We start from the raw sequence: 16,304 nt of genomic DNA, 5'->3' as shown, positions 1-16,304 counted from the left end.
AACAACTATTAACAGAGAAATCTGGTAGAGCCACTAACAGCCGAATGTTGCTAACACTGATTAGCTCAGGGCAGTAAGGTAAAGACATTAAAACAGCTTTTTTAACCACTAACACTGCTCAAAATAACACCAAACCTCTGAGGTAGCATGATAAGAGTCCTTACACATAAAATGAAGCATCAATGGACTCCTTCCTTTTGATTTGCATTTGATAATCGACTTGAATGGACTTTACTACGAGAGGAGCTGGTACTTTCAGTCTTTCAAAACACTCCTTTAATGAACTCAGTGTTTGCTATCTACGTTGTTGGTGATCGTTTTATGTGTGGGGACTCTTATCATGCTACTGCAGAGGTTTGGTGTTATTTTGAGCAGTATTAGTGGTTAAAAAAGACATTTTACTGCGTTCACCTTAATGCCCCAAGCTAATCAGTGCTAGACACATCCGGCTGTTGGCGACTGTTAGCGACTCACTTAAGGATATCTCCATTAATAGTTCATACACAAAAAAAATGCCTTGATGGCTTATTTGATGTGTGCAAGTGTCGAAAAAGACCATGGGATGATTTTATGCCATAATTTCACTTTAAGGAAGTTTAGAAAAACATGTGAAGCCATGACATGCAAGTGGAAATGCCATTAAGCATCAGACAAATAAGTAAGAACTGAAGGAAGAGCAATAAGTATGTCAACATTCTGGTCAAACCCTGGACACATTTGATGTAGTAACTTCGCTTAGTTTGTTTTAAGTTCATCAAGGCAGTTATTTTTTCCATCCAAGTGCCATGTTAATGAATATGTCCATCACAAAAAGTGAGCCTTTGCTTGATGATCATGCGCTTAGTCTTACCCTTTGTGACTCTGTCTTGTTCTTTAATTCTCCATAATTGATGTCTGGGATCTTCTTTTCCTTTCTTTTTGGATCTTGAACTGGTGATGGTTTCACAGGAAAGTTTTTTTGGAAATCTAACTCACAAACTATGGTTTGTAAAGTTGGGATACTTTCACTGTCTGATCCACACTGCATCATTTCATTGGACAAAACTCCTGATTTTGGATTGGCATGTCCTTTCTGAGACTTGGTCTCACTAGTTTGAATCGGTGATGATGATACTGCAAATGGCCCTCTGTTAGGTAATGATGAAGACAGACTGGGTAATAAATCATATGTCACATGACTCAAAACTTCAGTCCCCTCACAAAAAAAGCGTAATTCCTCCTCTGACTCAACAGTTTGGGGACTAATTGGCCTTGGGCTATCATCAATCCAACAATCAATGGGTAAAGCTATAAACTCAGAGTCCGACGCCAAAGAAACTGGTGAAGATGATCTATCAACATTGGTAGCATCCATAAAATAAGAAGACAATATTCTCATAAAATCAGGTACTGGGGAGTCTGGAAATAGTTGTCGGAACTCATTTACAGATGATATAGATTCACGTGAGGATGGTCTGTCAGTCTCAGCATCTCTTGATGATGTGACTACAAGCTCACACTCTGAATCTGAACCAACTGATTCAGGTGATGATGACCTGCATGTAGTAGTGTACTCCAAACATACTGTAAACTGAGGGATGGGAGAGTCTGGAGACAGTGACCTGTTCTCATTAAACTCAGGCATCGATTCTGGTGATGATGCTCTTTTGTCAGCCATGGCTGATTCAAGAGACATGGGTCTGTATTCAGGCAGTGACTGACACGACAAGGGCCTTTCTCTCTCATTCTGATCCTCTGACAGTACAGATGAACTGCATTCTGCAAACTGAGATTCCGAATTTTCAAATGGCTCATAATCTATATCTGATGCTAAACTTCCAGGTGAAGATAATGCTGATCTCAGAAATTCTACATACTCTGGCATTGCCATTGTAAATTCCGGTAAAGGGGAATCTGGAGAGAGGGGTCTAAAATTATTGACCGATGTTACAGATTCTGGTGATGATGCTCTTACTTCTATCACCATGACTGAATTAGGGGATATGTGTCTGTAGTCTATCCAGGATTCTGGTGAATAGGATAGATCATTATCATCTATGTCACATACTGGTGCAACCAACTGACTTTCATCAGATTCTGTTTGTGCCTCAGGGGGAGGTATCTCAAATCTGTACTTAGCTTGTCTGTATGGGGCTGCTCCTGAAGACAAAATGTTTTCAACCACTGGTGAAGGTGACTTTGAAATAGGTATGTCATATATGACTTGTGCACTTGAAGTGCAAAGAAAGTCATCATCAGCTGTTACTGTGTCTGTTGAAGTAAATGGATGTGTTCCCTGTGAAGGTACCGTGGCAATGACATCATGCTCATGTTGATCTTTTACTTTAGTATCTTGTTCTTCAGCTGGAACCCTCCTTTCATATTCCATTGTGCTGCCAATTAATTGCATAAACCCTGTTTTACTGCAGAAAGTTTGACCTGTGTATTGAGGATCATGTACTTGAGAAATCAATTTCCATAGCTCTGCACCATAAATGAGATTATACTCAGCTGCCATGATGGCTGATTCCTCATGGGAGGTAGATACCATTGTTGACAATGAAAAAGTGCTATCGATGGTTGCTTCATTGGCAGGTGAGAATTTTAATTTTGGTACCGATGATTCTTCCTTATCTGATTCTGACCTCTCTTCTGTACAACACAGGTCAAAGGTTTGTGACAAATAATCTGAATCTGAAAACTCAGTGGGTGAATTGGCTCTCAGTGTCGTAATATTTTCTATAAATGTCTTTGTAAGATCAGGTATTGATAATTCAGATGGCAGGGGTTTACATTCATCATCTGATCTCTCTGGCTGAGGTGAAAGTGGTCTCATGTCAGTGACTTCTATGTCACATGACGTCAATCCATCTTCCATTTCTGACAATGTTGATTCTGGGGACGAACACCTATAGTGTGTTTCCGCTGCTGTAATCTCAAGAACGTTTTGTGTACACCAAGGAAGAGGTGAGTCTGGAGACAACCTCTTGCGTTCATCAAGTGATTGAATAGTTTCTGGAGATACTGATTGGATATTTTCAAGTAGCATCAATAGCATAGGCGACAGGGGTTTGTATTCTGGTATGGATTCAACTGATACTGGCCTCTCTTGTAATTCTGATTCTACTGCTTCAGGAGAATATTGTCTATCCTCTACACCAAAATTCATGGGCATCAAAACCTCACTCAAAACATACTCAATATCATGTCCAGGGGATTCAGGGAAGGGTGACCTATAGCCAACATTCACGATTACACGTTCCAACATTTCTGGTCTAAATTCAGGGATGGGTGAGTCTGGTGCCAGAATCTGATATTCATCTTCCGATGCCCCGATGTACTCTACACCTGAACAACATGTTGACTCGGTGAATTCCAAATCTGACATAACTGATTCACGTGAAGTAGACCTTAAGCCCATATGTGATATGGTGTACGCTTGTCGTGCCTGTGTAAATCCAGGTATGGGTGAGTCTGGAGAAAGGGGTCTAAATTCTTCATTGGATGCAGCTGAACCAGGAGATGATGCTCTATCATCAAAAAGCCAGGGGAAACTCAAATCAGCCTCTAAATCCTCATCTGAATGCACTGACCCAGGGGATGTGGATCTGTATCTTACTCCTAATACAGTGGGGGCATAAAGAACTGGCAAAGCTGGGCTGAACTCAAGTAATGGAGAATCAGGTGAGAGACTTTTGTATTTACTGACTGATGCTAAAGACTCGGGAGATGAAGGTCGGTCCTCCAATAACATCAAGAAAGAGGATTCCGTTTCTTCCTCCAAATCTGACAACACTGACTCTGGTGAAGTAGACCTTAATCTCATATGTGATATGGAGTACTCTTGAAGTGCCTGTCTAAATTCAGGAATGGGTGAGTCTGGTGAAAGAGGTCTAAATTCTTCTTTGGATGCAGCTGAACCAGGAGATGCTGCTCTATCGTCACAAAGCCAGGGGAAACTCAAATCAGTCTCAACATCGTTGTCTGAATACACTGACCCTTGGGATGTGGAACCATGTCTTACTCCTAATACAGTGGGGGCACTCATGGTGTACTGGGGTAGCGGAGAGTCAGGAAACAAACACCTATGATCAGAGTCAGACACACCTGATTGGCAGGATTCTGCTCTGTCCTGTAAATCCAACATCTGTGAAATCAAAGGAGCATATTCTATTTCTGAAGCCTGCGACTCAGGTGACGATGACCTGTGAGCATTTAACTCAGAATATGTCTCTAGAAAAGTCTGTCTGAAGTCAGGTACAGGTGAATCAGGAGAAAGTCTTCTATATTTACTCAGAGATGCTAAGGACTCAGAAGAAGACCACTCTTCTATGACCACTGGGAAAGGTAACTCAATATCCTCGCCCAAATCGGATAACACTGATTCAGGTGAAGTAGACCTTAGGTCCATGTGTGGTATCGAGTACTCTTGTAGTGACTGTTTAAATTCAAGAATGGGCGAGTCTGCCGAAAGAGGTCTAAATTCTTCTTTGGATGCAGTTGAACCAGGAGATGCTGCTCTATCTGCAACAAGCTTGGGGACACACAAATCAGTCTCCAAGTCCTCATCTGAATACACTGACCCAGGGGATGTGGATCTGTATCTTACTCCTGATATAGTGGGGGCATAAAGAACTGGCAAAGCCGGGCTGAACTTAAGTATGGGAGAATCAGGTGAGAGTCGTTTGTATTTACTGACTGATGCTAAAGACTCAGGAGATGAAGGTCGGTCCTCCAATAACATCGAGAAAGATGATTTAATTTCTTCCTCCCAATCTGACATCACTGAAGCTGGTGAAGTAGACCTTAAGTCCATATGTGATATGGAGTATTCTTTTAATGCCTGTCTAGATTCAGGAATGGGTGAGTCTGGTGAAAGATGTCTAAATTGATTCAGAGAGCAAGTTGATTCAGGAGAGGATGACCTGGAATTTGACATCAGAATCAGTGATGCAGGCGAGAAAGGCCTATACTCTACTTCAAAATCAGGTGACAGAGGTCTCTCTTCATCCTCTAGTTCTAATGATTCTGCAGAATCTGGTCTCTCTTCAGTATCTGGTGGGGAATAAATCAAAGGTGCATACTCAGCATCTGATGTTTCTGATTCAGGAGATGTTGACCTAAATCCAACAAATGTAGAACATTTATCTACTCTTGCTATGAACTGAGGTACAGGTAAATCCGGTGAAAGGACCCAGCGCTCATCTCCAGATGCCACTGATTCAGTTGATGGAGGTCGACGAGCATCTGAATTTGATAAAAATGACTCATCTTCTTTTTCTATATCTGAATAACATACAGACACAGGGGATGTAGATCTGCAGTCAGCAGTTGAAAAAGTTGGATGAAGTATAGCCTGTCTGAACTTAGGTCTGGGAGAATCAGGTGAAATTGCCCTGAACTCATTTTCAGATTCTGGTGTGAAGTATCTCCCTTGCACCTCAATCAATGGCATGTCCAGAACATCCATTTCAATGTCCGACATTACACATACAGGTGATGATGATATGCTCGATGAAACACACAAGGCTGATTCTATACGTTGCCTAAACTGTGGTAGAGGGGATTCAGGCGATAAAGTCCTTAACTCATTATCTGATGTTGTTGAAATAGGAGATGATCTTAACTCAGTTGTCATCATCAGTAACTGAGGTGACACAGGCTTATATTCTCTCACTGATTTTGGTGAGAACGACCTCATGTTAATTTCAAATGTCACCGAATCAGGAGATTCTGGTCCGTCTTGAATGCCAAATTGTAAGGAAAATAATCCAGAGTCTGCAAGATCTGAGGTACCACATTTAGATGAGGAAGATCTATATCCACCAACTAAAGTGCGAGCAGTCTGTAACTCTGGCCTTAAGTCAGGCATTGCTGAGTCAGTTGAGAGGGGCCCATGTTTGTTTCTTGATTTTTCTGACTTAGGAGTCGATAAAGCAGCAACCTGAAATTGCTCAAGTTCTGTATCTGACAAAGTTTCAAGAGATGGTGCCCTGTGATGTTCGACTGCATATTCAGGAAGTTGGGGAATTGTTGAACCTGGACACAAAGGTTTATTCTCGTCCATAGTTTTTCCGCTCTCCTGCAAACTGGACTGCAGAACACTCTGTAACTTCACGTCCTCCGGTGAGAGAGGTCTATATTCTTCCTCAGTTTTAGGTGACATTGGTTCTTGTGCATTTGAATCAAGGATTACACATTCATTACTTCTCTCCTCATCTTCAAACATTTCTACTTTGTTTACAAAGGCTTCTCCTACATAATGGGCATCATATATCTGACATATCAACTGGTTTGCTCTAATTGTTGCATCAGCCTCAGGTGATTGCTTTTCTTCAAGCACGGAAACAGGGTATTCAGACAGCAGTGCCGTAGGTGATATAGGCCTGCATTCTGACACTAGACTCTCTACCCTCTTGATCTTTGTTTGCATTTCTTGTGGAACATCTGCATCAGATGAATCTATTATATCTAACTTCACAGCACCCTCCAACTCACCCTCTCTCACACCTGAATCCTCCAGAAAATAATCAATTCTTGTTCGGGCATACTCTTTACTGCAAAAACTCTCCCCAACATAATGAGGATCACGTATTTGAGAAATTAGCTTCCAAAGTTCAGCATCATAAACAGGTCTATATACTTGTACTCTTATTGCCTTAAGAGGTAAGGTTTGACTACCAGTACCCAATGTTCTCTCTGTGGTCTCCAATACTTTTGATCCTGGTGAGTCAGGTCTCTGTTTGAAAATATTTGAATCAAAACTTGATTGTTTATATTCAATATCAGAAACCACAGACTCAGGAGAAGATGATCGATGAGCAATAACTGAAACTGACTCCGTCAGCCCACCTCTGTAGTCATCTCCAGAGACTACTGAATCAAGTGAGGATGGTCTAAATTTATAGGACATAGCCCCGTACTCTAAATCTGAACAAACAGAAACAGGTGAGAAGGATCTTGACGGTGTGGTCCGAGCAGCAAATTCTGGTAACCCCTGTCCAAATACAGGAATAGGTGACTCAGGTGAAGGTGGCCTGTTTTCATCAACGGAACATAGAGATGACTGTCTGTTATGAGTGAATACACTTTCTATTTCAGAGGTAATTGATTCAAGTGATGAAGATCGATCCAATCCAGCAATCACAACTGATTCTGACGCTCCAAAATCAGGAATAGGTGAGTCAGGCGATAGTGCCCTGTATACATTTACAGATGATACTGAATCAGGAGATGCTGGTCTGTCCTCAAAAATAAAAGAAGTATTTGAATAAGTCTCCAGATCCTGATCTGAAAATAGTGACACTGTTGACACTGATCTGTGAAAAATTTGAGAGGGCCCAGAGAAGGAGGCAAAGTACTGAGGAATAGGGGACTCTACCATTAAAGCATGCTGAAAATCAACAGATGTCCCTGAGTACGAGTAATCTGGTCGAAGTGCGTCCAGTACCAACAGCGATTGCGGTGACATGTGTCTATATTCTGCTTCAGAATCTGGTGAATTTGGTCTTTGTTCATTTTCAGATTGCAAAGTAGCAGCTTCATCTTCAACTGTTACATCCGACTTTGTTCCAGCAATCTGAAACAGTCCTGTTTTACTCACAAAGTTTTCTCCTACATACTGTGGGTCACGAATTTGAGAGATTAGCTTCCAAAGTTCTGCATCATAGGTTAAATTGTAGTCTGGGACTGAATATTCTGTTAAAGATACCGGAGGTACCGGACCTGGAGGTAACTGCTGATCTTCAGGGACATTTGTAGTAAATACCAATGAGAATGGTAGATCAGATGCAGTTCCAGGAGACAAAAGAGGTGACAGAGCTTTAATTGCACCATGGGTCTCTTCATATGAAGCTATGAACTCAGGTGATTCTTTTTGATACATTGTAACATTCTGCACATGCTCATAATCCGTTTTGACAGATTTCTTAGATTTCTTCTTTCTAGCAGATTTTGTCCTCCCAGTTATGAGCCTATGCCATTTTTCCTTTGAATTTCCTTCATCAAACAATTCAAGAGATAATTCTTTTGTTGACAAGACTTCAAATCCTGCTGATGGTGTGATAATGTTTTGGTCAGACTGGCTGCCTTCAGGTCCAACTGATCGTATCTTGGTAGCTTCAGTTTCATTGCATTTCTTTGGATTTTCTTTAGATTTTGACAAAATAAAGGTTGGATATCTTTCTTGAGTTTTTGACTTTTCTAGATCAACAATTATGTTCGTTTTTGTTCCAAACTGCTTTTCAGTACATGCTTTTTCTACAATAGATGCAGCTTGTGTCAGTTCAAATAAATTCATGTCTTCCTTAAGAGGCAGGTCAGTCACAGAATTAGGCCCATGAGCACATACAGACCCACTTGAATCAGGAGATAAAGGTCTATTCTCAAATGATATCAATGGCATGGCCTCATATTCTGTGTCTGACAACACAGATTCTGGTGATGATGAAAGATAATTCATAGTAACAGCCTGATGCACAGACAGCGCATATTGCGATATGGGAGAATCATCAAATGTTTCTGATTCAGGAGAGGCTACTCTAATGTCTAACATTGCTGATTGTGAAGACACAAATCTGTAGTCAGGTCCCGACTGTGGTGAACTTGGTCCTTCCTTAATATCAGACAGGGATATAACAACCCAGTCATCATCGTCCTCAGATACTGCTTCCACTGATCTTGGTGGTTTTTTCTCTATAACAGATACTAATGGTTTAGGTGATTTTCTTCTGTGATCATCACGTATGGAATCACACGCTATCTCTGCAGATTCAACTGATTCAGAGAAGGGAGATCTATGTCCAACGACAGGTAAAACAGATTTAGATTCATCCCCAGAAGCTGAAACATTTGATGAAGCTCCATCTTTGTTATTAGCTAATGCTGGAGATATGGAGCCATTTCCTACATCTGAGCATACTGATTCAGGTAAAGACGATTTCTCCCCTATCATTACAATATTTGAGTCAGGCCAGTTGTGTCTAAATTCAGGTATAGGTGAATCAGGTGACAGTGCTTTATATTCATTTATGGGCGCTACTGAATCTGGGGATGACAGCCTGTCTTCGAAAGGCTTTGATAATAAAAGTGCTGTTTCTAATTCTAAATCTAATGATGCTGACTCGAGTGATGATGATCTACATTGACTAGTTGAAAAAGACTCTGAGACTTGTCTAAATTCTGGGATAGGGGAGTCTGTTGGAAGCCACCATTCCGCAGTGATGCATTCGCTGGATTCAGGTGATGATGGTCTTATCAAAGTCACATGCTCAGAGGATGTAAAAACACACTCAACCATTTCTAAAATGGCAGATTCAGGTGACGATGCTCTGTCGTCTATGTCAAAAGTTAACGACTGAGATGAGATGGAACTCTCACCACTATAATCGCTGCCATGTGATACTGGCCTTCCAAACGGTCTTTTGTTTGAAACCATTGGTGTTAAAGGCCTTTCTTCTGCTTCTGATGTTAACAGCATAATAGTCTCTCTTGGTGCACTTAGTGATGGTTGTCCCTGTGTAGAAGCCCCAACATAACCAGTTTCCCATGGAAAAACAGGAGGTGGTAGGGGAGACAAGGGCCTAAACTGAAGTACTGGAGAGTCAGGTGCAAGTAAATTCTGCTCATCTACTGACGGAGCTGATTCAGGTGATGAGACCCTACTCTCTGTCAGTAATATTTCTGTATTTTCTCTGTCAGTCACACATTCAGGTAATCTATCATGAACTAAGCTATGACTTTCACAAATGGTTTCACATGTGGATCTAGTTTTGGATGCTTCAATCTCAGGTGTAGATTTCCCAGAGACCACAGCCTCATTTTCATTCCATCTTAATGACACTGTTTTCTTAAAGCTGTACTCAGCTCCTGACAAAACATTATCTACTGAATGAACATCTATCTGTTCAAAAGTTGAGTCATGTGACACTTGATTGAAGCCAGTTGAGCTTAAAAGTTCTGCTTTTTGAGGCATTAAACCTGGAATGGTACAACAGACATCAGAGGGACCTGCTAATGCTTGAGTGGCAGTGGCAGTTTGATTCAGGCCATGAATGGATTTGACATCATGGTCACCTGAAATTAAGACTTGGCAAGCGTCACTCTCAAGCACAGAGTTTGAAACAACTGGAGCAACTTCCTCCACCTCATCTTTCCTGACTCCGGCTTGAGTTGCATCTTTAGGGGAGGCATCCACAGACACATACTCATATCCATACAGGACTTTATAGAGACGACTTGAAACTTCATCCATGTGTCTTCTGCCCATTTGTTTGGTCAGCGTGGATTCTGTCATTGTGTGAGCGGAACCAGAGGGTGGCACAGAAGCAGGTTGAGTAGGCAAAAGCCTTTTTTCCCTTGTAGGTTGTTGTATAAAGCAAATCTTTTCAGACACTTCATCAGTTTCCTTAAGCTCCATAGACAGTTCCCTGAAGTCTTGCTCAGCTTGATCACTCTCAATCAAGCTATCTTCAAAATCGGTCATGGACAACGGTCGACTCTCGCATACACCTGTTCGAGAACCATTGGATGACTCTCGCCAAGGCAATGGTGACAAATAATGAGCATTATTTTCAGAATGGGTGGTTTGTAGACACTCCAAGCTCCACTCCTCTCCCCCCTCCGCCCCCTCATATCCACCCCTCCCTTCACCATCACATGGTTCAACAGTGGGGCAAGGAGGTGGGGTCTGGGCGCCTAACATGGGACCCCCTTTGTACACAGGGTCTATCACATGGGATCGGAGTTGGTAGGGAGAGGTGCGGTACAATATGAAGAAAGGACTTACTTGTTTAAAACTGCCTGTGTGTACCGTTTCTGTCAATTCCTCATATGCCCCTTGTGATGAGCTGTGAAAAAAAAAATCCGATAATCACAATATTTCTTCAGAAAACTAAAATCTGAAAGTCATCCCTTTCCCTTTGAGGTCAGAAATATGTGTTAAAATTAGTTTCAAATGTATTATTTACCTATAAAAGCAAGGAACGTCTGTCTGCCTGTCTGTATGTCTGTATGTGTATCAGTATGTGGCTCAAATATTTCTGCAGATCAGGTTCAGACTGACCTTAAATTTTCAATAGGCTACTGCATGACACAATGATGTGCATCCTCAATTTTGTTTGGACTAAAAATTCCAAAGATATTGTTTTTATATCATAAAATGCTGCAACACTTCTCCTTTCACTCGCTCTTCTCTCTTCAGCATCGTCCTGAAGGACTTCTGTCCTAAACAGGCTGCCGTAGATCAGCTGCTTCCAATATTCAAACCTTTAATGTCGCAGACTCACATCGCTGCAGGTGCGAATAGTTGTCCAGTAGTTTATTTTGGTGATTAAAATTAAGTTTTTAAATAGTATGTTCTGCAAAGTTTGTTTAGTAGGCTACGCTACAAGTTAGCCTATGTTTATGCTCCATGATTACAACAAACCTAAGTGTCCCTGATTCACAACAGCATCAACTACTGTATTGAAATCTGTCTGTTTTTGTTCTGCATCTAATGTTAATGTGTATATTCCTGTGTTTTCTGTGTCTATATGTCTGACCATGATTGGTCAGTGTGTGTTTGTCTTTTTCTTACATTAGCTGTGTGAGTGTGTCTCAATGTGTGGTCATGTCTGTCACAGTGTGTGGTATGTCTGAGTGACTATGAGACTGCCTACATGGACACCTCTTTGTGAGTTCTACTTTCAAAGACAGGCTTCATTTGGGCATATATGGGCTCATTGGGCTAACACTTTTCCATAGGAATACTTGTTTTCCACAGGCATTGCACTAGTTATTGAAAAGAACAAAAAAGGTATTTGTGGAGAAACGCTCCTTTTGAGTAAGGGCCATACAAATAGGCATCTAAACTGACCAATGTTGACATCACTATGTGCTACAGTGGATTAACTAGTTAGCTATCTAGTTGTAATCTATCTAGTTGTTCATCTTTACTCTTGTGGATGTTTGTTTGGTAGCTCATTCAGCAAGCTTAAGTGTAGTGCATGTAGATAAAAAGAAAACAGCTAGATAGCTAACATGTGTCACATGAATTAATGTTTCTGGATAACTTACTATGTTGTCTCCATCTCTTTTTGTAGTTTTTCTTTCTGAGCATTTCTAAGAAGATCTGTTGCTGTGTAATCTGTCTCTGGTTGTCCCATTGTCTCGTGAAGTGATGACAAACTGGAGGTCAGGTCTTCTGCTGACACCATGGGCACATCCTGTCCTGAGCCTGGACTCCTATGAGCAGCTCCTGCATGTCTGCCTGGGTTGGGGCTGTCAATGTCTTCATGTAGGGCAGAGAAACCTGACAAAGGGTACAGTGCAGGCATACAGAAAGAGTGGATGTTACTGCATAGACATAACAACCTAACTATCAGCCTGCTTCAGGTAAATATTGGCTTGTGTACCTTCACTATGATCCAATGCTATAGTCCGCTCTATTTCTGCATAGGTATGTGATGATGTCTCCTCCTGAGTGAACTTGATTATCTTGGTTTCGATGAGGTGAACAATATCCATTCTGTTGATCTTAGTCAGTCTCTTTATCAGTGTTGTTTCTGTTGAAACAGAAAACAGGCTTAACAGTTCCATTCTAAAACTGAATAAGTGCATCTACTTAGGGCTCGTCCACACAAAGATGGGTTTTCCTGTAACTGCATAACTTTAGTCTGGTTTTGTCCGACCATCCACATGCAGCCGGCGGCATCGGAGCCTGAAAAACAGTATCTTTTGAAACCGGGTCCCAGAGTGGGAAGATTTGAAAGTGCCCTCCATGGCGTTGTCATCAGGATGGTGAAACCTCCTACTTTGTTAATGAAGCCGTCATCTCCGCACCTCTGACCTCGAACCCCTGCGGCATCACATAGCAACAACATAGCGTGAGAGGAGAGAGACTGACCCATAGACTGTTTACTGAACTGGACTCTTTACTGAATTAGGCTGACCACATATTTCTCCCTTTTTCCTGATGCTCTGAATAAGTCGCTAAGTTGTTCGTTAGTAGCTTTTTATAAATAAAGTTGCTAAGAAGGTGTGAAAAGTATGACGACATATTAGGGCCAAGTATAAAAAGATTAATAAAAATACAGACCCGGGGGGAATATTTTGAGACAAATGCCACAGATTTATAAGATTAAAGTGGCAAATCTACAAGAAAACACTTGCAGATTTACGAGTTTAAAAACTAGAAAATCTACAAGGAAAAAAAAAGAAATTCATCAGATTCAAAGTCAGAAAAATAGTCTTTTATTTTTTTTTCCTCCAGTGTTTTGTTTTACAGTCCGTGTATCTTTTGGGTCCATGTATTATGATAACAAAAATTTAAATCACTAGAGGAAAAAACAACTTTTTTTCATATTCTCCGACCGGAAGTTTCCATAGTAAAGCAGCTGTGAGGTTGGTGCTGTGTCTGAGAGGGATTTATGCTTCCTATTAATAATTGAACTTGTGACACACATCGTTAAGGTCCTGAGGGATTTGACTGTTGGGAATTGTGACTGGTTTTGTTCAAAAGTGCCGAATTCTGTCTTTATGGCTAATTGTTGTTGAAACGCTAGCCTGTTGTTGTTGTTGCCATATCTACGGTAAATATTTAGCTAACGTTAGTGAGTGTCATTATTATTATGAAGATGGCGCCGCAGATGGCTGCCTCGGTTTGTTGGTGCGCTTTGTTTTGTCTTGTTTTGTTTGTAAACAGTGTTTTTTGTTTGGGTTCACGGCTCTCTTTTACCAGAGAACAGCTCATGAACATTCGGGCAACAACTCCACAGGGTTTGTTTCCAGAATTTCTGGCTCCCACATCGGTTCTGGTGAACTTTTTAGTCAAAGGTGCCCTCACCTTTACAACTTTACGCCGTCGCATATTTCTCTCTAACGTGCGCTCACTGGGCAATAAAATGGACGAACTTCAGATTCTTTTGAGGAGAAACAAGGACTTCAATTCATCCTCTGTTTTGTGCTTCACCGAGTCATGGCTGTGTGAGAACATCCCGGACTCTGCGCTGACTGGGATGTTTTCAGGACTGGTTTCACCAGTATGGATGAGTACACAGAAGCTGTGACCTCATACATCAGCTTCTGTGAGGACTGCTGTGTACCAACACGCACCAGGGTGACTTAGGGCGCACTCACACTGTCCTTCCGCACCACGACCCGGGCTTTAGGGTACTTGGCCCCCCTCCCTCTCCCCCTGCGCCCCAGCCCCGTTTGTACTCACACTGCCTGGGCCTCGGCCAATACTTCTTGCTGTCCATACGCCATCACGCCGTAACACGTCACACGTCACCCGCATTGATCGCGTGTGTGTGGCTTTGTTTACAAATCTTTCTGTAGACCTCGGAGTTTTTGTGCGTCTTGTCGACTGTTTTTGAATATTTTCATCCAACCAAATCTGCAGGAAACATTCCACCTCCGCATCACATCAACGTGAACCTTTCACCGCCATTGTTGTTGTTGTTAAATGTCCGCGCATGGTCCCTCCTTCTATTTACTATGTCCGAACAGGCGCACATAACGCTACCGCCGTAGGGCTCGTGCTCGTGCTCGTACACGTGCGCACACTCGTGCTCGTACATGTGCAAACAGCTCCGCTAAAGCCAACCTCTTTCAAGCGGGCCGTGTCGGCTGTTATGCGCGGAACGGGTGCACTCACACTGCTTAAAGGTACTAGGCTTTAGCTGAAAAAACGGTTTTGTCCCGGGACAGAGAGACAGTGTGAGTGCGCCCTTATAACAATGACAAGCCCTGGTTCACATCCAGACTGTGACAGTTGAGGTCTGACAAGGAAAGGGCTTTCAAAAGTGGCAACAGAGCAGAGTACATAGAGGCCAATTACGGTTTAGCAGGGCGGTGAGGGACGCTAACATCTGTACTCCAAGAAGCTCCAACATCAGTTCTCCTCTAACGACTCTGCCTCTGTCTGGAGGGGGCTCAGGCAGATCACCAACTACAAGCCAAGAGCCCCCCCCCCCCGCTGCTAACGATCAACGCCTTGCCAACAACCTCAACGACTTCTACTGCCGCTTTGAACATCACCTGGACAGTACTCACACCACCCCCCACCACTCTACCCACCAGCTCCAGCCAATCGGCCCTTCTCCCCCCATCACCACAATAGAGACTGTAAACCTCTTACCACCACAGCTCCACTCCCCTGCTCTTCTCCCTGTACACTAACAACTGCACCTCCAGTCACCAGTCCGTCAAGCTCCTTAAGTTCGTGGATGACACCACCCTCATTGGACTCATCTCTGGTGGGGATGAGTCTGCCTACAGATGGGAGATCGACCATCTGGTGACTTGGTGCAGGGAGAACAACCTGGAGCTCAATGCTTCGCAAAACAGTGGAGATGACTATAGACTTCAGAAAGAGCACAGCCCCACCCTCCCCCATCATCCTGTGTGACTCTCCAGTAGACACTGTGGAGTCCTTCTGCTTCCTGGGCACCATCATCTCCCAGGACCTCAGGTGGGAGCCAAACATCAGCTCCCTCATCAAGGTGGCTCAGCAGAGGATGTACTTCCTGAGGCAGCTGAAGAAGTTCAATCTACCGCGGACAATGCTGGTCCACTTCTACACTGCCATCATCGAGTCCATCCTCAGCTCCTCCGTCACCATCTGGTACGCTGCTGCCTCCGCCAAGGACAGGCGCAGACTGCAGTGTATCATACGTTCTGCAGAAAAGGTGATTGGCTGCAACCTCCCTTCTCTCCCATAACTCTACTCTTCCAGGACCCTGAGGAGTGCAAGGAAGATAGCTGCTGATCCCTCCCAACCTGGACACTATCTGTTTGAACCTCTCCCCTCTGGCCGGAGGCTGCGGTCCATCAGGACCAAAACCTCCCGCCACAAGAACAGTTTCTTCCCCTCTGCCATCAGGCTTTGGAATTCTGTTAAAGACACTTAACGGTCATTCGTTATATTAACGACATCTGGAACTCATACGTTATATTAACGTACCCAAATCTCAGGTGTTATATTAACCCCCCCGTTTTTTTTTTGTTTTTTTTTTTCACTGGACACTTTAACTTGCACACTGGTCATACAAAGACACACACTTATATTTCATGTATATAATTCAACACCATATGTTTAGTTTGCTTGTGTTCATGTTTATATTTATGTAGGCACTGTCAAATCAAGTCAAATTCCTTTCAATGAAAATTGCCTGGCAATAAACCTGATTCTGATTATATGGATAAAATACAGAACGACAACCCATAATACTTTATTGATATACTAAGACCTATAATTAATGATAGATATAAGGCCACAGTAGCTGTATCGTTTAGCCTATATTAGCTTAGCTATAATCTTCCAAACAACAATAAGACATGAAATC

General features: G+C 42.4%; 1 protein-coding gene across 1 annotated transcript in view; it reads right to left on the bottom strand.

Moving 5' to 3' along the window:
* Nucleotides 1-16,304, bottom strand: part of ank2b (ankyrin 2b, neuronal) — a gene marked incomplete at its 5' end in the record, with an annotated part of 172,247 nt that overhangs the window by 17,691 nt on the left and 138,252 nt on the right. The window contains 3 exons of the mRNA XM_083937194.1: nucleotides 851-10,826; nucleotides 12,034-12,268; nucleotides 12,372-12,521. Of these exons, the coding sequence (XP_083793320.1) occupies nucleotides 851-10,826; nucleotides 12,034-12,268; nucleotides 12,372-12,521 (10,361 nt within the window). The remainder of the gene's footprint in view (nucleotides 1-850; nucleotides 10,827-12,033; nucleotides 12,269-12,371; nucleotides 12,522-16,304) is intronic.

The sequence above is a fragment of the Echiichthys vipera genome, assembly GCF_963691815.1.
Source record: "Echiichthys vipera genome assembly, chromosome: 22".
Classification (NCBI taxonomy): domain Eukaryota; kingdom Metazoa; phylum Chordata; class Actinopteri; order Perciformes; family Trachinidae; genus Echiichthys; species Echiichthys vipera.
The sequence above is the reverse complement of the archived record's forward strand: the minus strand, read 5'-3'. Positions and strand labels throughout refer to the sequence as shown.